Source organism: Chiloscyllium plagiosum, unplaced genomic scaffold (assembly GCF_037043375.1).
Source record: "Chiloscyllium plagiosum isolate Xiang-an unplaced genomic scaffold, Cpla_swu_hap1 HiC_scaffold_10, whole genome shotgun sequence".
Classification (NCBI taxonomy): Eukaryota; Metazoa; Chordata; class Chondrichthyes; order Orectolobiformes; family Hemiscylliidae; genus Chiloscyllium; species Chiloscyllium plagiosum.
The window spans coordinates 6,564,374-6,589,289 of record NW_028270148.1 but is presented as its reverse complement, the minus strand read 5'-3'; the positions used below and the strand labels follow the sequence as shown (position 1 = coordinate 6,589,289).

The 24,916-nt window shown below is 44.4% G+C and overlaps 1 protein-coding gene across 1 annotated transcript in view; it reads right to left on the bottom strand.

Moving 5' to 3' along the window:
• Nucleotides 1-24,916, bottom strand: part of LOC122552567 (L-gulonolactone oxidase) — a 56,233-nt gene that overhangs the window by 1,191 nt on the left and 30,126 nt on the right. The window contains exons 8-11 of the mRNA XM_043695267.2: nucleotides 6,384-6,491; nucleotides 5,214-5,290; nucleotides 2,983-3,132; nucleotides 691-855 (exon numbers count right to left, since the gene is read on the bottom strand). Coding sequence (XP_043551202.2) covers nucleotides 691-855; nucleotides 2,983-3,132; nucleotides 5,214-5,290; nucleotides 6,384-6,491 — 500 coding nt within the window. The remainder of the gene's footprint in view (nucleotides 1-690; nucleotides 856-2,982; nucleotides 3,133-5,213; nucleotides 5,291-6,383; nucleotides 6,492-24,916) is intronic.

Sequence of the window (24,916 nt, the reverse complement as noted above, 5' to 3'; positions counted from 1 at the left end):
ATCATGGGTGAGGGTGGGTGTTTAAATTTCATTTAAAAATCTGCAAGAGAAATAAATTGTTGGAAAAGCTCAGCTGCTCTGGAACCAATTGTGGAGTGAAATCAGAGTTAATGTTGTTTCCGGTCAAGTGACCCTTCTTCAGAACTCAAAAAATCTGGATTTAGTTTAACGGTTGACTAGCTACCAGTGTCAATTGTTGTGAAAACCCATTTGGTTCACTGATGCTCTTGAGGGAGGGAAATCTGTTGTTCTTACCTAGTTGGTCACGAGGTCCACAGTGGAGCTTGCGGTTGGTTCTTCAGTGCCCTCTGAATAATTAGGGATTGGGTTGTCAATGTCGATGATCCCCACATTCCCATATACAAATTTAAGATAAAAACTTACACTGTCAACCTTCAGGGGGTGACACTGAGTCACAAACAAGCTGAGCAATACTAGCTGAGAGTGAATCTTTGGGGCAGAGGAATAGAATTAATGTTTCTAACCTGAAATATTAGCTTTCCCCCCCCCCCCATTTCAACAAATGCTACCTCACCTGCTCTGTAACTATAGTATGTTCTGTATTTTTCTCTACATTTCAGTATTTGCAATAATCTGCTTTTAGGGTATTTTAAATGATAGGACTGTGCTTCTTTGGCCCCTCTCGCAGCTTTCATGCTCTCGGTTATCCATGCCTTCACTCGCTGTTACCTGTACATGATAATGTTTATGAAGCAGCTGTCTTGCTTGTAACAGGGACTGAGAAGGATGTCATCTGCTCGAGCAAACCGAACCTCGACAGGAAAATGAGCTTGCACGTTTGGATTGCTGTCCAACCAGTTCTTCAGTTGCTCCAGAGCCGGCCTGATCTGCATGCTGTTTAGAGCAACAAAAGTCAAATCAGTCATGAAACAAATTTTCTGACCCTGTTCTGCCAGTCCCCCACATTTCGCTTCATTGCAGCTACAGCTGTGTGTGTGTAGAGTCTCGATAAACTGGTTATCAAAGCTGAGGCAACGAGGCATGAAGGGAAAATTCACGCAGAAACGCAATTCGTGACCAACTCCTCCTTGGAATTCACACAAGTACAAGAAGAGGACATTCAGTCCCCCAAGGCTGCTATACTATCCAATTAGCTTATCATTCATCTGTACCTTTGCTGCATTTAATCTGCCTCACAGATTAGCAGCACAAGACAGACACAAAGAGAAATATACGACCGAAATGGTGGGAAAGAAAGAGATGGACAATTGGCAGAGGCAGAGACTATGAACTTGGGAGTCTGAGAAATTAAAGAGACTGAGAGAATGAGCCAGAGGAGATTTGCTTGCAAAGGAACGAAAAGGGAGGGAAGATTTTTTTAAAAAGAGGCTGAGAGGGAAGGAGGGAGTGTGTGAAATGCAACCAGATACAAGTTATCTATGGGTAGAGCTGGAGGTGATGGCCTCGTGGTAACACTAGACTGTTAATTTGGAGACCCAGGTAATGTTTGGGGGACGTAGGTCTGAATCTCACTGTGGCAGATCTGAAATTATGAGTCTAATGCTGACTATGAATAAATTGTCATATTAATCCAACTAGTTCACTAGTGTCCTTTAGGGAAGGAAAATGTCATCCTTTCCTGGCCTGGCATCCATGTGACTCCAGACCCCCAGCAATGTAGTTGATCCTAACTGCCCTCTGGACAATAAATGGATGTTGCCACCAGCCCCCTTTCTGAGATTGGGTCTCACAGCCAGTTTGGGAAATGGTAGGGAACAACCACTAGTGAGTCTTAACAAGAAGAGGCACTTATCTGAACAAGTTGCATGATAGCAATTAGACACAAGTCACATTACCTGGTTAGACATCATAACTAGGAATGTTGGAAGGCATAGATGACACATGCTGGGGAGAGAGCGTCTGGAAGGAGCAGGCTGATGTTGGCGCAGGGGTGGAGGAAGAGGGTCTACTGGGAAGGATAATGGCATGAGTCTGTAGGAGTAAGAGGAGGGATGGGTGGGGAAGCAACCAGTTCACTGACTGAGTTGTGGGTGGGCAGAAAGGGGAAGGGAAGAATGAGGAGCATGGAAAGCCTGAAACCAAGGAATGCTGAACTAACCAGGATCCAAAATACTTGTTGTTACAGCTAATTAATTCCTTGCTATTAATATGCTTCTTAAGCAGTATTTGATTTGATTTGAGCTTTATTGTCATGTGTACTCAAGTACAGCAGTACAAGAGTACAATGAACAGTGCATGATGCCGCTACTCAGTGCTGTCTTCAGTGCAAAAGTACCTTAGATACCAAGTTGAGAGTGTGTTGCTGGAAAAGCACAGTAGGTCAGGAGGCATCCAAGGAGCAGTCCTCAGGTGCTGCCTGATCTGCTGTGCTTTTCCAGCACCATACTCTCGACTCTGATCTCCAGCATCTGCAGTCCTCACTTTCTCCTACCTTAGATACCAAACCTAGGAGAAGTAGCCACAGAGAAACAAAGTTAAAAGTAAAGCATTACTGCTGTTCTTAGCATGACTAGAAAAATAAAGAAATCAAGATAAAAGTTAACATTACAGTTCTTGCTAGTTTTACATGGAAAAAGGTAAAAGTTCAATAGCTTTTAAGTGTGCTCCCTGCAAGGGCTCAGTCTCCTCCACTTTGGCCTGCTCTACGGAGAATCTCAAATTTGTCAGTAATTGAAAAACAAAACCAGTTGCTAGCTTTGGCTTTGTCTTGTATTGCAGTGTGTGGTATCGGCTTTATAGTGGTTTTCAGTTTAACGTTGGGTTGACAATTGTTGAAGATAGTGATCAGTTCTCATCCTGTTAGCCCAAATACCCTATAACACAACAACGCAAATACACAAGGTGGTGTCACCACATGAATGCATCTCACCAGATGAAAGAGTCAGTGAGGATGAAGAAATAGCTATCAACAAGCAGCCCTCAAATGAAGAATGGTTTGAGCCCTGGTTGGAAGGTAGTGCTCAGCCCTGACAGCACAGAGTATAAGGAGGTGCTACTTACATGGGGATAGACCAATCTGACACATGTTGCTTGAAGAGACAGTCAAAGTTGAAAGCCTTGTCACTGCGTTTGACCTGCTCGATCTTTGCTGAGTAAACCAGCCAAAAGTAGAAACGATTAATCCAGGGCACCAGGCAAGGGAAGAAGGTGCTGCAAGGATATCAGAGGGTTAACGGTTAGGAAGTTCACTCAGGAATGACACTGACAATTAGTTTGGCTTCGTTCAAGTCCAAATCCATAATCCATGAGGCATTCTTGACTCATCATTGTGCTCAAGGGGCCAGAAATGAAGGAGTGCAGATTTGCCTGAGAATAGAGAGGCTGGAGAACATTATAGAGACAGGGAGGTGTGAGAGTGGAAGTTGAATAGTTGACATTGTGGTAATGTCACCGGACTCATCAACCAGAGTCCCAAGCTAATGTTCTCAGGTTATAGTTTCAATTCTCATCTGATTTAAATTCCATAGCTAACCACTGCTGTAACAATCCCATCTGGTTCACTAGTGCCCTTTAGGGAAGGCAAATGCAGTCCTATCCAGGTCTGGTCTACACATGACTCCAGACTCACAGCAATGTGATTGACTCTTAATTGGACAATAAAGGCTGGTCTAGTCAATGATGCACATATCTTCTAAAATACAATGCCCGGGTGTCTCTGGAAAAGGAGCATGCGGTATCCACCGACACCCTGGAGTTGTTCAGGGAGAGGTGGGCGCTGCAGGGAGTGGAGTGTATTATTTCCCCCTCCAACTCTATTTTGATTTAATCCCTGCCCCCTCCTTCACTGTCTGATCATACAGCATTGTCCCTTTGATATGAAGGGCACTGCTTATCACTAGCCACTCGGGTGTTTCTTTTCTTCCTGGTGGTGGAAATTTGAATAAGGATTCGTGCACCTTGTGAGAAAAGAAGAAGAAAAAAAAGAAAAAAGAGAAATAAAAGAAAGAAAAAAGAAAAAAATACAATAAATGTGGATGGATTGGAGTAGAGAGAGGTGTGACTCTCTGGCTAGACCAGTGATTTTGTGCAGAAGTAGATGTTGAGAGTGACCCTCAGCTTTATCTAATCAACAGAGGACACAAAATTCAAAATTAAAGGAAACAGACAAAAATACAGAGTTGCTAAAGGACTCGGGGTTTGTTCCAGATCAGACTGAGGTCAGAAGTTCATATGTGTGTGTGCATGAGCGAGCTTTCGAGTCAGGGTGAGTGTGTAAGGTTGGGGAATATTTGTGCATTGCTGTAAGAACGAGAGTGCGGAGGGAATGTTTCAGAGGGACAGAGTGTATGGATGTTGGATTAGATGGGTGTGATAGTCCACTCTGTCTCCAATCCAGATTTGTCAAAGCAGCTGCTATTTCATAGGAGTTTGGAACATTACTGATGGGATTGCAGTATAACAGTCCAGCAAAGGGTAGTGTGGTGCCAGTGTCAATGTCCTCACCCCAATATCGACTTTTCAGAAATTCTCACTGTGATGGCACAGACAGTGTCGCTTCATAAGCTATTTACAGCGTATGTGGCCTCCTCTCAGCAGAAAGCAGCTTGGGAAGCTGTAAAACATGCCTCTCGCCCCAACGTTCATTTTGTTCCCAATCAACAATAAGTTAACATTACATACAACTTGTAAGTAATGTGTTTCTCACAAATGTAAATCAGAGTGAATGTTACACCAAGCTACTTAATGAGATATTTGGGCAGATAGCCTCATGTTTGGCTAAAGAGGAGCATCTTAAAACAGGAAAGTAAGGGGCAGATGTTTAGTGAGAGATTTGCAGAGCTTGGGGCCTCTGCAATTGGTGGCAGAGCGGCTAATGGTGGAGCCATTAGCAAACGAGCAGAAATAGAGATGCACATATTGGAGAGTTCTGCAGGGATTCCAGAGGCAAGGAGCAATGTCGTCTTGGAATCTGATGAAAACATGGATTTGGATTTTAAATCTGGGCCATTGCCAGGCTGGGAGTCAGAGAGCACAGCACTGATAGGTGAACTGGATTTTGGTGTAGTTTAGGAAATAAGCCATAGAGATTTGAATGGAGTCACATTGATGGAGGTTGGAATGGACGGTGTTGATCAGATTAATCAAGTCTCATTAACAAAGGCATCTCCTGTATAGGTTTACATCGGCATGATTAACTCCTTGTTTCAGTTTACAGGTGCTGCCACGACTGTGATAATTTTGGTGGGATGGATCAGTGACCTGGGATGTGGGATTGAGGGTTTGGCACTGACCTGACCCACAACAGGAACTCCAGCAGGTAATAGCCAATGGCATAGTTCCACAGCCAACTGGAACTGGTTTTAACTGGCTGGAATAAAGCAAACAGTACAATCAGACCTACTCAAATACAGGAGTTTAAACACGATCCCCATCCCAACAAACATAGGAGTAGCTGAGAGATCACACCCTGCCCTGGTCCCACTAATACTGTCTGGGCTGGCAGGTTCCTGAAACAGCACAGCAGTTCAGGCAGCATCTGAGGAGCAGTAAAATCGACATTTCGGGCAAAAGCCCTTCATCAGGAATAAAGGCAGAGAGCCTGAAGGGTGGAGAGATAAGTGAGAGGAGGGTGGGGGTGGAGAGAAAGTAGCATAGAGTACAATAGGTGAGTGGGGGAGGGGATGAAGGTGATAGGTCGGGGGCAGGGGGGAGGGTGGAGTGGATAGGTGGAAAAGAAGATAGGCAGGTAGGACAATCATGGGGACAGTGCTGAGCTGGAAGTTTGGAACTAGGGTGAGGTGGGGGAAGGGGAAATGAGGAAACTGTCGAAGTCCACATTGATGCCCGGGGGTTGAAGCGTTCAGAGGCGGAAGATGAGGCATTCTTCCTCCAGGTGTCTGGTGGTGAGGGAGCGGCGGTGAAGGAGGCCCAGGACCTCCATGTCCTCGGCAGAGTGGGAGGGGGAATTGAAATGTTGAGCCACAGGGCGGTGTGGTTGATTGGTACTCTCTGCTACTTTCTCTCCACCCCCACCCTCCTCTAGCTTATCTCTCCACGCTTCAGGCTCTCTGCCTTTATTCCTGATGAAGGGCTTTTGCCCGAAACGTCGATTTTACTGCTCCTTGGATGCTGCCTGAACTGCTGTGCTCTTCCAGCACCACTAATCCAGACTCTGGTTTCCAGCATCTGCAGGCATTGTTTTTACCTAGGTTCCTGAAACAGATGTACCCTCTCTGTTTCTTCCACACAGCCTGCATGAGCACGTGTCAGTGACTATTTGGCTTGACTAGATATCACCCAAGCATCTCTCCATCTATAACCTAATCTCCAGTGCAGGGAGATGGCCAGGAGTGATGCTGACTCTAAAGTAGGAACACTGGTGGATTTGCACGGCTCAAACTCCTCACTTTGTATTCCCTCTGTCTATATTCTGAGTAAATATGAATTAGCCATGACTTCACCTTGTCTGTAGGGTCTGCATAGCTAACTGTGACCTTATCAGTGTGAGGGAACCAAAACAGACGGAAATACTCCGACTGCTTCAGGTGAGTGTCGAGATCGTTCAGAACCTGCAGGAGAAAGGAGCAGAGATTCAGTTATGTTACTTCACTCGGTGCTTCATTATGTTACAGCACACAATTGAAATCCTGCACTCAATTATATTATAACAACTATTATTACAGAATCAGTTGCATTATTGGTCAGAGCTGGGAATTTGTGTTGCAGACGTTTCGTCCCCTGTCTAGGTGACATCCTCAGTGCTTGGGAGCCTCCTGTGAAGCGCTTCTGTGATGTTTCCTCAGGCATTTATAGTGATTTGTATCTGCCGTTTCCGGTTGTCAGTTCCAGCTGTCCGCTGCAGTGGCCGGTATATTGGGTCCAGGTCGATGTGCTTATTGATTGAATCTGTGGATGAGTGCCATACCTCTAGGAATTCCCTGAACAGCCAATATACCGGCCACTACAGCGGACAGCTGAAACTGACAACTGGAAGCGACAGATACAAATCACTATAAATGCCGGAGGAAACACCACAGAAGCGCTTCACAGGAGGCTCCCAAGCACTGAGGATGTCACCTAGACAGGGGGCGAAACGTTTGCACAAAAATTTCCAGCTCGGCGAACCGAACCACAACAACGAGCACCCGAGCTACAAATCTTCACCCAAACTTTGTATATCAAAAACACCCAGAATGCCTCAACAGGGACCAAGCAGGCTGACAAGCAAAACCAGACAGCACTCGCAGACAAGGGAATACACTTCCCAGCACCTACTAACAATGTCAGATCAACACAGCTCTCCCGAAGCTCTGAGGGCAGTCTCATAACCCAGCAATACGAAACCCACACAAAGAACAGGTCAGACAGAGAGGCACCACCAACAGCATGGACAGTTTGGACTGAAGGGTCTGTTTCCGTGCTGCACATCTCTGACTATGACTCTATTACAGCATACACTCAGTCATATTACTGGTCACAATTAAATTACAACATAGAATCCTCGGTTATATTACAGCACATATAGAAATTGCAACATTCAGTGTACAGTATTAGCCAAGGTCTTTTCCTATGCGTAGAGGAGTCCAAAATTAGAGGGCATAGGTTTAAGGTGAGGGGGAAGACACAAAAGGGACCTAGGGGGAACCTTTTCACGCAGAGTGTGGTGCATGAATGGAATGAGCTGACAGAGGAAGTGGTGGAGGCTGGTCTGAATACAACACATTTGGAAGGGATCTTGATTGGTATATGAATAGGAAGGGTGTAAGAGGGATATGGGCCAAATGCTGGCACATGGCGCTGGATTTATTTAGGATATCTGATTGGCATGGATGAGTTGGACTGAGGGGACTGTCTCTGTGCTGTACAGCTCTATGACTCTATTATTTCAAAGGGTTTTAGTGACAAGGCCAGGGGAGATAAGTTTGGACTGTTCTCTTGCAGTAAAGGAGATAGTGAATAGGTTAGATCACGGTGGACAAGGTTATCACAGCTTCGATAAGGTCAACTGTTTCAATTAACTGCTGGTATCAAGCCAAAGTTAAAAATCACACAACACCAGGTTATAGACAGACACAGAAACAAACAGACACAGACTAAATCCTGGTGTTGTGTGATTTTTAACTTTGTACACCCCAATCCAACACCAGCATCTCCAAATCATGACTGGTATCAAAACAGGGAGAGCCAGATTGGCCAAAAGATGCTCTAGGAATGTGAAGAAAAGTTCCTTCACCCAGTTAACGTCTGAAACTGACTGAAGGGGTTGGGGGGTGCGAAAGTGAAGATGATGGATAATTATAAAGGAACTGGATGGAAATTTGAAGGAAATAAAGTGAGAGCCCAGGGGTGGGACTAATCAGATTACTATACTGAGAGCCTGCATGGAATTGATGGGCCAAGTGGCCATTTTGTGTGCTGTAATAACCCTTTATGAGGCAGGATACAGAGCACAAAAACTAGGAAGTCAAGAAGAGTTTGCAGAAGCTGGGCGCTAATATTTTCCACAAAGCTCACAGAGAATTAGAGCGGAAGGAATTTGATGGAAAATAATGGAAAGCTGTTCCAGCAGAATGTCATCTCAAACTGAGCCCGGGGGACGCTGAGCTTCAACAGGTTTATATGGGTCACTATCCTCAGGGCAAACACAAAAATAGTGCGGACACTTAGACAATTAAATTAACAGAGCATGACTAATAGGGAGACAACAGCAGGATACAGCATCATTGAGCAGCAGTGAGTTAGAGACTGACACAATGTTTATTTCTGTTTCTCAGCACTGAGCTCAGGCACTGTGTTCATCATGGGAGATGTTCTTCGAAAGACAGGAGTGCAGCTTGCAACTTTAACTCCTCTGCTCCTGATAAACTCAGTTGGAAGGAATGGAAGTCCCACATGTATCATTACAGATACTATCACCGTCTGTTCACAGGAATGATGTAGTTAATTAAACACAGACACCACACAGAAAATCACCAGTGAATCTTAATTGAGCAGGGAGTCACAGAGTGACTGATGAGAGGAGAGAAGGACAGAGATGGGGGGAGAGAGAGAGAGAGAATTAAATTACTCGTGTCTTAATTTCAACTCTCGTACATGTTCAGAACACAGTGTGTAAAAGAAATGGTTTATCATCGACTGAAGGTATCAGTATTGATTGACAAGAGTATTTTTTTTTAAAATCATTCACAGGTTGTCTCTGGGTGGGCCAGCACTATTGCCCATTCCTATTTATGCAGGGGGTCAAATAAGAGTCAACCACATTATGGGCGGCACGGTGGCACAGTGGTTAGCACTGCTGCCTCACAACGCCAGAGACCTGGGTTCAATTCCCACCTCAGGCGACTGACTGTGTGGAGTTTGCACATTCTCCCCGTGTCTGCGTGGGTTTCCTCCGGGTGCTCCGGTTTCCTCCCACAGTCCAAAGATGTGCAGGCCAGGTGAATTGGTCATGCTAAATTGCCGTAGTGTTAGGTAAGGGGTAAAGGTAGGGGTATGGGTGGGTTGCGCTTCGGTGGGGCAGTGTGGACTTGTTGGGCCGAAGGGCCTGTTTCCACACTGTAAGTAATCTAATCTAATTGCTGTGGGTCTAGAGTTACAAGTAGGCCAGACCTGATAAGGATCGCAGCTTCCTTCCCTAAAGGAGATGAGTGAACCAGGTGGGCTTTTCCGACAATGATTCACAGTCATTATTGGAGTCTTAATTCCAGATTTTTATAACTGAATTCTCATTCCACCATGGTGGGATTCAAACCCAGGTCCCCAGAACATAACCTGGGTCTCTGGATTAACAGTCCAGTGATAATACCACTAGGCTATTGCCTCCCACTTAATGATTCGATGTAATCGATGATTGACGAGGGTATCAGTCATTGATCAATCGATTGATTGAAAGTAGTTATCCCCTTTCTGAAAAACACTGACCGAAGATGCAAAAAAGTTAATGTTACTTCTCAGGATGAGCTTGGCTGAGACCCCAGTCCAATCTCATTAGACAGCAACCCTCTCCAACCAAAAAAGAGTCTGGGGGTGGGGGTGGAGGAGATAATCCAACCGAGGTAAGACCTGGGCAGGTATGGGATTGCCTTTGGAAGTGAGGCTATTATCTTGGTTCGATCGCTGGGGTACAGGAAGGAGTGTCAGCTACAGATGGCAGTCAAATAAACTCTGTGTGCTGTTTGGAGAGAGGTACATGCTCAGTTCTCCCAGGAAACTTCCTGAAACGACCCAGGTAATTAGACCATCCCATTAATCAGTGACAATGAGGCAGCAGACAGCTCATTAACATCATTCATCATTCAGACAAATTCCTGCACTAATTATTAGTCCTTCTCACTGCTGCACTTGGCATTGTCCCATTTGGCAAAAGGAGGTCAATGTAAAATGATGACGTGGGTAGCTCTATCACTCTGAGTCTGTGTGAAATGGGCTCAGCACATCAAGGGCATTTCATTTGCTTTTTCAGCACTCCTTTCAAGTTTGTTTGACTTGACTGGCAATGTTAGAACAGAAAATACTGGAAATTGCTGAAAAAATGCACTGTTACTGAGGATTTTCATCTTGCACACATCAGGACAGTTTGCAAGAACAATAAAACTAATTGATATTGTATGACATGGTTGGCAAGTGGAATAATTATCCTGAAGAAAGCAAGATGAAAACCTTCAGTGAAATATATCTTTTTCAGCGATACTCAGGTGCAGTAAGACTAAAGGATTAAACAAGAATTAGAGTTCAGAAACAGAAGGACAAAAACAGCAATTGCCTGAAAAGCTCAGCAGGTCTGGTAGCATCTGTGGAGAGAAATCAGAGTTAACATAATCAGATTAACATAATCAGAGTTTACATTTCAGTTGAATGACCCTTCCTCAGAACCTGACCTGAAAAGATAACCGGTTTCTCTCCAAGGATGCTGCCAGATCTGCTGAGCTCTAGGTGTTTTTGTTTCTGATTTACAGCATCCACAGTTGTATTGGTTTTTATTCAGAAACAAGGTGAAACATGGATGTGAAACACTGCTTGGGCCTGAGCAGTATTGCATCCAATCCTGGGTGTCACACTTCAGGAAGGATGCAAAGCCATTAGAGAGAGTGCAGAAAAGATTCATGACAGTGTTCCCAGGGTTGAGGAGACGTGGATAGATTTGAGAAGTTGGAACACATGATGCATTTTGCAATGTTTACTTCTACTGATTTGAGGAGTAATTTCTTTTTTAAAAAAGAAAACTTTGCTATCAATAGGATCCCACAGCAAAGGAGATCAAGGAGGAATACACAGCAGGTTACAGAGAGTGTCAAACATGGAGGGAGTTATTTGGTAATGCAGATCAACAATCATTTGTAATGAAAGTAAATCTGAAGTTTGGATTGATTTCATCATCACTGGTCCGAGAGTCAAATTGTTTCTGGGTTCAATAGAATGAAGAGGGAGTGAGGGAATGAATGGGAGAGTGGGAGGAATATTTTATCACCTTCCTGTTTTCAGGTCAGGACGCTAATGGCCTTGTCATTTCACAAAACTGAAAGCCAGATTTAAGTTCCTTCCAGCCCAATAGAAATCTGCTCAGAACTGGGCAGATTTTAAAAATCATTCATTATTCAAAATACTCTTAATAAGTAGTGAGGTTCTACCATCTGTAAAACAGAAAATGAAAACTGCCCAAGGCAAACACTGCATGGGTTGTTATGGAGATGTGTGATATAAAGCCCTGTTCATCTTGCACTGTGGGAATCTCAGAGAGTGACACTTCTAACATCTCTAACCTACTGTCAATGAACGTCACCTCTTGTTTCCTCTTTGATTGTCTTTTCCAGAAAGAACACATTCACCTTCTCAAGTCTCTCCTCAATAACTCAGTACACAGCTGTATCTTATACCATGTCCTTGCCTTTTAATGTCAGTCCATTTGTGCTTTTATTGACTCTTCAGTTTGTGAGTGAGAAACATGAGTTGGAAACAACTGTTAAACTTAAATAAGAGTAATTACAAAGGAATGAGGGCTGAATTGGCTGGAGTGGACTGGGAAGGACAGAAAAAGACTGTTGGTGAATACAGTCAAGGTAGATTTCCTTGAAAAGGGAAGGTACATCAAAAAATTCCAGATTACAGAGGAGGAAGTGCTGGAAGTTTTGAAACGGTTAAAGGTGGATAAATCCCCAGGACCTGATCAGGTGTACCCGAGAACTCTGTGGGAAGCTAGAGAAATGATTGCTGGGCCTCTTGCTGAGATATTTGTACCATTGATAGTCACAGGTGAAGTGCTGGAAGATTGGAGGTTGGCAAACGTGGTGCCATGTTTAAGAAGGGCGGTAAAAACAAGCCAGGGATCTATAGATCGGTGAGCCTGACCTCGGTGGTGGGCAAGTTGTTGGAGGGAATCCTGAGGGATAGGATCCCGCGTACCAACCAGTACCCTTCCACTGACACCCTCCTTGACTGACTGAACTGGTCGTCACTCTGAACAACTTCTCTTTCCAATCCTCCCACTTCCTCCAAACCAAAGGAGTAGCCATGGGCACCTGCATGGGCCCCAGCTATGCCTGCCTCTTCGTAGGATATGTGGAACAGTCCATCTTCCTCAGCTACACTGGCACCACCCCCCACCTTTTCCTTCACTACATCAATGACTGTATCGGCGCTGCCTCATGCTCCCACGAGGAGGTTGAACAGTTCATCTACTTTACCAACACCTTCCACCCCGACCTCAAATTTACCTGGACCGTCCCAGACTCATCCCTCCCCTTCCTAGACCTCTCCATTTCTATCTCGGGAGACCGAATCAACATGGACATTTACTATAAACCGACCGACTCCCACAGCTACCTAGACTACACCTCCTCCCACCCTGCCCCCTGTAAAAATGCCATCCCATATTCCCAATTCCTTCGTCTCCGCCGCATCTGCTCCCAGGAGGACCAGTTCCAATACCGTACAACCCAGATGGCCTCCTTCTTCAAAGACTGCAATTTCCCCCCACAAGTGATCGACGATGCTCTCCACCGCATCTCCTCCACTTCCCGCTTCTCTGCCCTTGAGCCCCGCCCCTCCAATTGCCACCAGGACAGAACCCCACTGGTCCTCATCTACCACCCCACCAACCTCCATATACATCGTATCATCCGTTGTCATTTCCGCCACCTCCAAACGGACCCCACCACCAGGGATATATTTCCCTCCCCTCCCCTATCAGCGTTCCGAAAAGACCACTCCCTCCATGACGCCCTCGTCAGGTCCACACCCCCCACCAACCCAACCTCCACTCCCGGCACCTGCCCCTGCAACCGCAAGAAATGCAAAACTTGCGCCCACACCTCCCCCCCTTACTTCCCTCCAAGGCCCCAAGGGATCCTTCCATATCCACCACAAATTCACCTGCACCTCCGCACTCATCATTTACTGCATCCGCTGCACCCGATGTGGCCTCCTCTATATTGGGGAGACAGGCCGCCTACTTGCGGACCGTTTCCGAGAACACCTCTGGGACACCCGGACCAACCAACCCAACCACCCCATGGCTCAACACTTCAACTCTCCCTCCCACTCCACCAAGGACATGTAGGTCCTTGGACTCCAGACCATAGCAACATGACGGCTGGAGGAAGAGCGCCTCATCTTCCGCCTAGGAACCCTCCAACCACAAGGGATGAACTCAGATTTCTCCAGTTTCCTCATTTCCCCTCCCCCCATCTTGTCTCAGTCCCAACCCTCGAACTCAGCACCACCTTCCTAACCTGCAATCTTCTTCCTGACCTCTCCGCCCCCACCCCCACTCCGGCCTATCACCCTCACCTTAACCTCCCACCTATCGCATTTCCAACGCCCCTCCCCCAAGCCCCTCCTCCCTACCTTTTATCTTAGCCTGCTTGGCACACTTTCCTCATTCCTGAAGAAGGGCTCATGCCCGAAACGTCGATTCTCCTGCTCCTTGGATGCTGCCTGACCTGCTGCGCTTTTTCAGCAACACATTTTCAGCTCTGATCTCCAGCATCTGCAGTCCTCACTTTCTCCTATGTATTTGGAAAGACAAGGACTGATTCGGGATAGTCAACATGGCTTTGTGTGTGGGAAATCATGTCTCACAAACTCGATTGAGTTTTTTGAAGAAGTAACAAAGAAGATTGATGAGGGCAGAGCAGTAGATGTGATCTATATGGACTTCAGTAAGGCGTTTGACAAGGTTTCCCATGGGAGACTGATTAGCAAGGTTAGATCTCATGGAATACAGGGAGAACTAGCCATTTGGATACAGAACTGGCTCAAACGTAGAAGACAGAGGGAAGTGGTGGAGGGTTGTTTTTCAGACTGGAGGCCTGTGACCAGTGGAGTGCCACAAGGATTGGTGCTGTATCCCCTACTTTTTGACATTTACATAAATGATTTGGATGTGAGCATAAGAGGTACAGTTAGTAAGTTTGCATATGACACCAAAATTGGAGATGTAGTGGACAGCGAAGAGGGCTACCTCAGATTACAACAGGATCTTGTCCAGATGGGCCAATGGGCTGAGAAGTGGCAGATGGAGTTTAATTCAGATAAATGTGAGGTGCTGCATTTTGGGAAAGCAAATCTTAGCAGGACTTATACACTTAATGGTAAGGTCCTAGGGAGTGTTGCTGAACAAAGAGACCTTGGAGTGCAGGTTCATAGCTCCTTGAAAGTGGAGTCGCAGTTAGATAGGATAGTGAAGAAGGCGTTTGGTATGCTTTCTTTTATTGGTCAGAGCATTGAGTACAGGAGTTGGGAGGCCATGTTGCAACTGTTCAGGACTTTGGAGAGTCCACTGTTGGAATATTGCGCGCATTTCTGGTCTATTTCCTATTTGCAAGGATGTTGTGAAACCTGAAAGGGTTCAGAAAAGACTTACAAGGATGTTGCCAGTGTTTGGAGGATCTGAGCTACAGGGAGAGGCTGATCAGGCTGGGACTGTTTTCCCTGGAGCGTCGGAGGCTGAGAGGTGACCTTATAGAAGTTTACAAAATTATGAGGGGCATGGATAGGATAAATAGACAAAGTCTTTTCCCTGGGGTCGGGGAGTCCAGAACTAGAGGGCACAGGTTTCGGGTGAGAGGGGAAAGATATATAAGAGACCTAAGAGGCAAATTTTTCACGCAGAGGGTGGTATGTGTGTGGATTGAGTTGCCAGAGGATGTGGTGGAGGCTGGTACAATTGCAACATTTAAGAGGCATTTGGATGGGTATATGAATAGGAAAGGTTTGGAGGGATATGGGCCAGGTGCTGGCAGGTGGGACTAGATTGGGTTGGGATATTTGGTCAGCATGGATGGGTTGGACCGAAGGGTCTGTTTCCATGCTGTACATCTCTATGACTCTATGATGCTAACTCCCCGGATGAGAAAAGAAGTAGATGTGATAAAGAAGAAAAAGTGTTTCACAATGTCATGTGTAGAATATAATTAAGAACCAAGCTGAATATAAAAAAGTGCAGAGAAGTGATGAGTGAGCAAATAAGAGAAGCAGAGGGAGGATGGAAAAAGACTGGCAGTTAATATGAAAAGAAATTCCAAAGCCATCTGTAGGCAATAAGTAAAAGGGCATTGTAAGGTGAGTGGGGCTGATTAAGGACTAAAAATGAGATTAACACATGGAGGCAGAGGGCACAATTGAGGTATTACATCTTTTTTTTCCTTTATTCATTCATGGAATGAGGGTGTTGCTGACCAGGCCCATCCCTAATTACAATAGCCAATAGACAATAGGTGCAGGAGTAGGCCATTCTGCCCTTCTAGCCTGCACCACCATTCAATATGATCATGGCTGTATCCTGTTCCTGCCTTATCTCCATAACCATTGATTCCACTATCCTTGAGAGCTCTATCCAACTCTTTCTTAAATGCATCCAAGACTGGGCCTCCACTGCCCTCTGGGGCAGAGCATTCCACACAGCCACCACTCTCTGGATGAAAAAGTTTCTCCTCATCTCTATCCTAAATGATCTACCCCGTATTTTTAAGCTGTGTCCTCTGGTTCGGCACTCACCCATCAGCAGAAACATGTTTCCTGCCTCCAGAGTGTCCAATCCTTTAATAATCTTATATGTCTCAATCAGTCTTTTAAACGCAAGTGTATACAAGCCCAGTCGCTCCAGTCTTTCAGAATAAGGTAGTCCCGCCATTCCAGGAATTGACCTTGTGAACCTAAGCTGCACTCCCTCAATAGCCAGAATGTCTTTCCTCAAATTTGGAGACCAGAACTGCATACAATACTCCCGGTGTGGTCTCATCAGGGCCCTGTACAGCTGCAGAAGAACCTCTTTGCTTCTATATTCAATCCCTCTTGTTATGAAGGCCAGCATGCTATTAGCTTTCTTCACTACCTGCTGTACCTGCATGCTTACCTTCATTGACTGGTATACAAGAACACCCAGATCTCTTTGTACTGCCCCTTTACCTAAATTGATTCCATTTAGGTAGTAACCTGCCTTCCTGTTCTTGCCACCAAAGTGGATAACCATACATTTATCCACATTAAACTGCATATGCCATGCATCTGACCACTCACTTAACCTGTCCAGGTCACCCTGTAATCTCCTAACATCCTCCTCACATTTCACCCTGCCACCCAGCTTAGTATCATCAGCAAATTTGCTAATGTTATTGCTGATACCATCTTCTCTATCATTAACATATATTGTAAAAAGCTGCTGTCCCAGCACTGATCTCTGCGGTACCCCACTGGTCACTGTCTGCCATTCCGAAATGGAGCTGTTTATCACTACTCTTTGTTTCCTGTCAGCCAACCAACCTTCAATCCAATCTAGTACTTTGCCCCAATACCATGCGCCCTAATTTTGCTCACTAACCTCCTATGTGGGACTTTATCAAAAGCTTTCTGAAAGTCCAGGTACACTACATCTACTGGATTTCCCTCATTCATCTTCAGAGTTACATCCTCAAAAAATTCCAGAAGATTAGTCAAGCATGATTTCCCCCTCATAAATCCATGCTGACTCTGACCTATCCTGTAACTACTACCCAGATGTGTCGTAATTTCATCCTTTATAATAGACCCCAGCATCTTTCCCACCACTGAGGTCAGACTAACTGGTCTATAATTTCCTGCTTTCTCTCTCCCACCTTTCTTAAAAAGTGGTACAACATTAGCCACCCTCCAATCTGCAGGAACTGATCCCGAATCTATCGAACTCTGGAAAATAATCACCAACGCATCCACGATTTCTCGAGCCACCTCCTTCAGTACCATCAGGCCCCGGGGACTTATCAACCTTCAGACCCAACAGTCTCTCCAACACCAATTCCTGGCAAATATAAATTCCATTAAGTTCAGGTCCTTCAGCCACTGTTACCTCAGGGAGATTGCTTGTGTCTTCCCCAATGAACACATGTCTGAAGTACCAATTCAATTCTTCTGCCATTTCTTTGTTCCCCGTAATATATTCCCCTGTTTCTGTCTTCAAGGACCCAATTTTAGTCTTAACCATTTTTTTGCCTTTCACATACCTAAAAAAGCTTTTACTATCCTCCTTTATATTTTTGGCCAGTTTACCTTTGTACCTCATTTTTTCTCTGCGTATGTCCTTCTTAGTAATCCTCTGTTGTTCTTTAAAAGCTTCCCAGTCCTCCGTTTTCCCACTTATCTTTGCTATGTTATACTTTTTCTCTTTTAACTTTATATGTTTCTTAACTTCCCTCGTCAGCCACGGCCACCCATGCCTCCTGCTAGGATCTTTCTTCCTTTTTGGACTGATCCTGCAACTTCTGCATTATGCACAGAAATATCTGCCATTGTTCCTCCACTGTCATCCCTGCTAAGGTATTGCATCATTGAACTTTGGCCAGCTCCTCCTTCATAGCTCCATAGTTCCCTTTATTCAACAGAAATATTGTCACTTCCGACTGTACCCTCTCCCTCTCAATTTGCAGATTGAAGCTTATTGTATTATGGTCACTACTTCCCAATGGCTCCTTCACTTTGAGGTCCCTGATAAATTCTGGTTCGTTGCACAATACCAGATCCAGAATTGCCTTCTCCCTGGTAGGCTCCAGTACCAGCTGTTCTAAGAATCCATCTCGGAGGCACTCCACAAAGTCTCTTTCTTGAGGTCCAATACCATCCTGATTCTCCCAGTCTACCTGCATGTTGAAATCCCCCATAACAACTGTAGTAACATCTTTGCGACAGGCCAATTTCAGCTCCTGATTCAACTTACATCCGACATCCAGACTACTGTTTGGGGGCCTGTAGATAACTCCCATGAGGGTCTTTTTACCCTTAGAATTTCTCAGCTCTATCCACACTGACTCTACATCCCCTGATTCTAGGTCCCCCCGTGCAAGGGACTGAATATCTTCCCTTACCAACATGGCCACCTACCCCCTCTGCCCGTCAGTCTGCCCTTACGATAGCACGTGTAGCCTTGAATATTCATTTCCCAGGCCCTGTCTACTTGAAGCCACGTCTCAGTTATCCCCACAATATCCTATCTGCCAATTTCCAAAAGAGCCTCAAGCTCATCCATCTTATTTCTAATGCTTCATGCATTCAATTTAATTTGTTACGGCCCTCACCCTTCCCATCAACTCCTATTTCACTCAACCTTACAGGCAGTTAAGAGTCAACCACATTGCTATGGGTCTGGAGTCACATGTAGTCCAGACCAGGGAAAGAAACTGCCATCCTTACCTGAAGGAAATAATCTTGCATCTGTCCATACTTATGATGTTACCTGGGCCATGGTGATGAGAAGGAAACTCAGTCACCAAAGGGGTTAAAATTAATCAGAAGGAGGTATCAGATAGGCTGTCCTGAAAGCTGATAAGGCACTGGGACCAGATGGGATGTGTCAAAAGATATTGACTGAGTAGAAATCACAGAGACACTCGCAATAACCTTCCGTCTTCCTTAGCTTCATGAGTGTTGTCAGAGAACTGGAGAATTGTAAACATTACACCCTCATTCAAGAGAGGAGTAAAGACAGGCCAGCAACTACAGGCTAGTCAGCTTAAGTGGAGAAAAAACTCTAGAAATAATAATTCAGGACAAAATTAATAGTCACCTAGGCAAATGTGAATTAACTAAGGAGAGTCAACAGGGATTTCTTAAGGAAGAAAAGTCATGTTTGTCGAAATTACTGGAATTGTTTGATGAGATAACCAAGAGGATTGGTCAGTACAACTCTGTTCATGTGGTAAACATCAACTTCCAGAAAGCATACGATATAGTGTCACACAACAGACTTGGTCAGAAGTCACACAATGCCAGATCATAGTCCAAGTTTCAAACAAGTATGCTGTTTTGGAAAATGTAGGGGGTGATGGACACTCAGGGGTATGTAGCACAAACAGCCAAGCTTCTGCTATTGAGATTGGCTTGAGTGTAATGAGAGGTATGTCGGGTTCCAAGCGATTGATTGTGTTAGGGGACTCTCTAGCCCGAGGTACAGACAGATGTTTCTGTGGCCAGCAGCTAAAAATCAGAATGGTGTGTTGCTTTTCTGGTGCCAGAATCAAGGATGTCTCAGAGAGGGTACAGAATATTCTCAAGGGGGAGACGGACCAGCAGGAGGTCATTGTACATATTGGAACCAATGACTCAGGAAGGGAAAAGATTGAGATTCTGAAGGGAGATTACAGAGAGTTAGGCAGGAATTTAAAAAGGAGGTCCTCGAGGGTAGTAATATCTGGATTACTCCCGGTGCTATGAGCTAGTGAGGGTAGGAATAGGAGGATAGAGCAGACGAATGCATGGTTGAGGAGCTGGTGTATGGGAGAAGGATTCACATTTTTGGATCATTGGAAGCTGTTTTGGGGTAGAAATGACCTGTACAAGAAGGACGGATTGCACCTCAATTGGAAGTGGACTAATATACTGGCAGGGAGATTTTCTAGTGCTGCTCGGGAGGATTTAAACTAGTAAGGTGGTTGGGGTGGGATCCAGGGAGATAGTGAGGAAAGATTTCAATCTGAGATTGGTACAGTTGAGAGCAAAGGCAAGTCAAACAGTCAGGGCAGGCAGGGACAAAGCAGAGAAGAAGGTAGGACTGATAAATTAAACTGCATTTATTTCAATACAAGAGGCCTAACAGGGAAGGCAGATGAACTCAGGGCATGGTTAGGAACATGGGACTGGGATAGCATAGCAATTACAGAAACATGGCTCAGGGATGGACAGGACTGGCAGCCTAATGTTCCAGGATACAAATGCTACAGGAAGGATAGAAGGGAGGCAAGAGAGGAGGGGGAGTGGCATTTTTGATAAGGGATAGCATTACAGCTGTGCTGAGGGAGGATATTCCCAGAAATACATCCAGGGAAGTTATTTGGGTGGAACTGAGAACTAAGAAAGGGATGATCACCGTATTGGGATTGTATTATAGACCCCCTAATAGTCAGAGGGAAATTGAGAAACAAATTTGTAAGGAGATCTCAGTTATCTGTAAGAATAATAGGATGGTTATGGTAGGGGATTTTAACTTTCCAAACACAGACTGGGACTGCTATAGTGTTAAGGGTTTAGATGGAGAGGAATTTGTTAAGTGTGTACAAGAAACTTTTCTGATTCAGTGTGTGGGTGTATTTACTAGAGAAGGTGCAAAACTTGATCTACTCTTGGGAAATAAGGCACGGCAGGTGACTGAGGTGTCAGTGGGGGAGCACGTTGGGGCCAGCAATCATAATTTGATTGGTTATAAAAGAGTGATGAAAAAAGATAGACCAAATCTAAAAGTTGAAGTTCTAAATTGGAGGAAGGCTAATTTTGATGGTATTAGGCAAGAACTTTCAAAAGCTGATTGGGGGCAGATGTTTGCAAGTAAAGGGAAGGCTGGAAAATGGGAAGCCTTCAGAAATGAGATAACAAGAATCCAGAGAAAGTATATATTCCTGTCAGGGTGAAAGGGAAGGCTGGTCGGTATAGGGAATGCTGGATGACTAAAGAAATTAAGGGTTTGGTTGAGAAAAAGAAGGAAGCATATGTCAGGTATAGACAGAGTAGATTAAATGAATCCTTAGAAGAGAATAAAGACAGTAGGAGTATACTAAAGAGATAAATTAGAAGGGCAAAAAGGGGATATGAAATAGCTTTGGCAAAAAGAATTAAAGAGGGTCCAAAGGGTTTTTACAAATACATTAAGGACAAAAGGGTAACTAGGGAGAGAATAGGGCCCTTCAAAGATCAGCAATTTGGCCTTTGTGTGGAGCCGCAGGAAATAGTGCAGATACTAAACAAGTATTTTGCATCAGTATTTACTGTGGAAAAGGACATGGAAGATATAGAATATCGGGAAATAGATGGTGACATGTTGCAAAATGTCCAGATTACAGAGGAGGAAGTGCTGGATGTCTTGAAATGGTTAAAAGTGGATAAATCCCCAGGACCTGATCAGGTGTACCCTAGAACTCTGTGGGAAGCTAGAGAAGTGATTGCTGGGCCTCTTACTGAGATATTTGGATCATCAATAGTCACAGGTAAGGTGCCGGAAGACTGGAGGTTGGCTAACATGGTGCCACTGTTTAAGAAGGGTGGTAAGGACAAGCCAGGGAACTATAGGCCAGTGAGCTTGATGCGGTGGTGGAAATTTGTTGGAAGGACTCCTGAGGGACAGTATGTACATGTATTTGGAAAGACAAGAACTGATAAGGGATAGTCAACATGGCTTTGTGCGTGGGAAATTATGTCTCACAAACTTGATTGAGTTTTTTGAAGCAGTATTGAAGAGGATTGAGGAGGGCAGAGCGGTAGATGTGATTTATATGGACTTCAGTAAGGCGTTCGACAAATTTCCCCATGGGAGACTGGTGAGCAAGGATAGATCTCATGGAATACAGGGAGAACTTGTCATTTGCATACAAAACTGGTTCAAAGGTAGAAGACAGAGGGTGGTGGTGGAGGGTTGTTTTTCAGATTGGAGGCCTGTGACCAGTGGAGTGCCACAAGGACCGGTGCTGGGTCCACTACTTTTCATCATTTATATAAATTATTTGGATGTGAGCATAAGAGGTATAGATAATAAGTTTGCTGTTGGAGGTATAGTGGACAGCAAAGAAGGTTACCTCAGATTACAATGGGATCTTGATCAGATAGGATCTTAAGAAGTGGCAGATGGAGTTTAATCTAGATAGATGTGAGGTGCTGCATTTTAGGAAAGTAAATCTTAGCAGGACTTTTACACTTAATGGTAAGGTCCTAGGGGGTTTTTCAGAACAAAGAGACCTTGGAGTGCAGGTTCATAGCTCCTTGAAAGTGGAGTCGCAGGTAGATAGGATAGGGAAGGCGGCATTTGGTATGCTTTCCTTTATTGGTCAGAGTATTGAGTACAGGAATTGGGAGGTCATGTTGTGGCTGTACAGGATATTGGTGAGGCCACTTTTGGAATATTGTGTGCAATTCTGATCTCCTTCCTATTGGAAAGAAGTTGTGAAACTTGAAAGGGTTCAGAAAAGATTTACAAGGATGTTGCCACGGTTGGAGGAGTTGAACTATAGGGAAGAGGTTGAATAGGCTGGGGCTGTTTTCCATGGAGTGTCACCAGCTGAGGGGTGACCTTATAGAGGTTTACAAAATCATGAGGGGCATGGATAGGATAAATAGGCAAAGTCTTTTTTTGCAGGGTGGGGGCAGGGGGGAGCGGGTGTGTAGGTGGGTGGCAGTAGGAGTCCAGAACTAGAGGGCACAGGTTTACGATGAGTGGGAAACATATAAAAGAGACCTAAGAGGCAACTTTTTCACTCAGAGGGTGGTATGTGTATGGAATGAGTTGCCAGAGGAAGTGGTGGAGGCTGGTACAATTGCAACATTTAAAGGCATTTGGATGGGTATATGAATAGGAAGGGTTTGGAGAGATATGGGCCGGGTGCTGGCAGGTGGGACTAGATTGGGTTGGGATATCTGGTCGGCATGGATGGGTTGTACCGAAGGGTCTGTTTCCATGCTGTACATCTCTGTGAGTATGTCCCTAAGTTTCGGACTTTTGATTTCAAATTAACCTATTAGATTATAACCTGGTGTTGTGTGACTTCTGACCTTGTCCAATCCAGTCCGACACCTGCATCTCGACATCAACACAACAGACTTGTGAGCAAAGTTAGAACTCATGGAATGAAAGGGACAGTGGTAACATTGGCACAGAATTGGCTGAGTGATTAGAAACAGGGAGTAATGGTTAATGGAATGCTTTTTTAAAACAGGAGGATGGTTTGTGGTGGAGTAATGGGACCCTTACGCTTTTGGATACATATTAAGAATCTGGGCCTTGTTTCTTAGGGAACTGTTTCATATCTTACAGATGGATATGAAATCTGGAAGTTTTTTAAATTGTGAGGAGGACAGTTTAGAATCTGTAAAGGACATTGACAAATTAGTGAATTGGGGATAGGTGACAGGCAAAGTTCAATGTGAAGAAATGTAAGGTGGTACATTTGGTGGGAAGAACACAGACAGAACAGAGGGTGGAGGAGCAGAGAGATCTGGGGGTATATGTGCATAAGCCATGAAAGGTGACAGGCAGGAGGAGAGAGCAGTTAATAAAACATAATATTCTCATTATTTTAATAAGGGCTTTGAGTATGAGAGCTTGTATAAGACACTGAAGCACTGTGTGTGGTTCTGGGTGGCCCACTTTCAGAAAGATGGGAAAGCATTGGGGAGCCTACAGAAGACATGTTTGAGAATGTTATGTTATAAAGAGTTATAATTTTGTTACAGAGAGCCCTCAAACTGTTATGACACGGGGTAAACCCTCCTGCTTAATTTAAACCCAGCAACACGGAAAGATTTATCCCATGCAGTAACCTGTAAGAATTCAAGTGGCCAAGAAGTATTTAAAGTAAAAACTAACAACTTTATTTCTTAAAGTGTAACAGAATAATTAACTCACAACTATTTACCATTCCTTACTCTAACCTATTACCTTCCCTTCTATAATACTAGTCCGATAAAACTCCCAAACAAGATTTCCAAAACCACCCTTTTTAACTCAAAACCAGGTAACTTGCCTTCTTCTATTCGGATCTTCCTGTGTCTTATTTCCTTTTTCTTAGGAATTGCTGGGTCACAGGTTACTGATCGAAAAGGTACTTTTTAAGAGAGCTATTTTTTCAAGCAGTCTGTTTACATGCTGGGCTTGGCAGTTCTCCTCCCAACTGTTCAACTTTCCCCAATCTTACACACTCCCCCCCAAAGCATCAAATTGTGTCATTGGCTTTTAAGATTGTCAATGTACTCAATTCAAATTCGATTGGAGTTTGATATTTTACGGGGTATAACTTAAACTGATTGGCTGAATTAGTATTGTGTTTTTATCTCATAGCAACTCGGCAAGTGCTGTTTGTTCTTAATCAAAATGTTACTTTGTAAATTCTCCAGCACTCTGTGCTCTTGCCAAGTCCTTCACTCTCTTAAAGGTACACCCATGTCTTTATGTTTTCATGAATGACGAATGACAGTTCTGAAGAAAGGTTGATGGCGTTGGACTATTTTGTTTAGAAGTGAAAGTTGAGAGGAGATCTGATAGAGATATTCCAAATCACGAGTGGCCAGAACCAAGTAAGTAGGCAGAAAATAGACTGCAGCGGTTCAAGAAGGCAGCTCACCACCATCTTCTCAAGGAAAAGTAGGGACGAGCAACAAATGTCGGCCCAGATAGTGATATCTATATCCCATGAGTGAAGGATAAAAGTTCCCACTTGTGAAAGAATTTGGGATATTGGGCATAGATTTAAAAGAATTAGTAAAAGAAGCAAAAAAGTGAGATGTGGCAAAAGATTATCAAGCAGCAAGTAGTTCCATCTGGAATGCAGTGCCTGAGGCAGGTTCAATTGAGGCATTATAAAGGGAATTATAGGTTATTTGAAAAAGAACAATGAGCAGGGTTACCCAAGAGAAGGCAGCAAAATACACAACAGGAATTAATCATTTGGAAATCCAGTGCAGATACAACGGACCGAATGCTCACTTCCATGCTGCAGCAGTTCCATGACTTTGTGAGGCCCAGTGTTGGGAGTTTGACATTAATATTACCAAA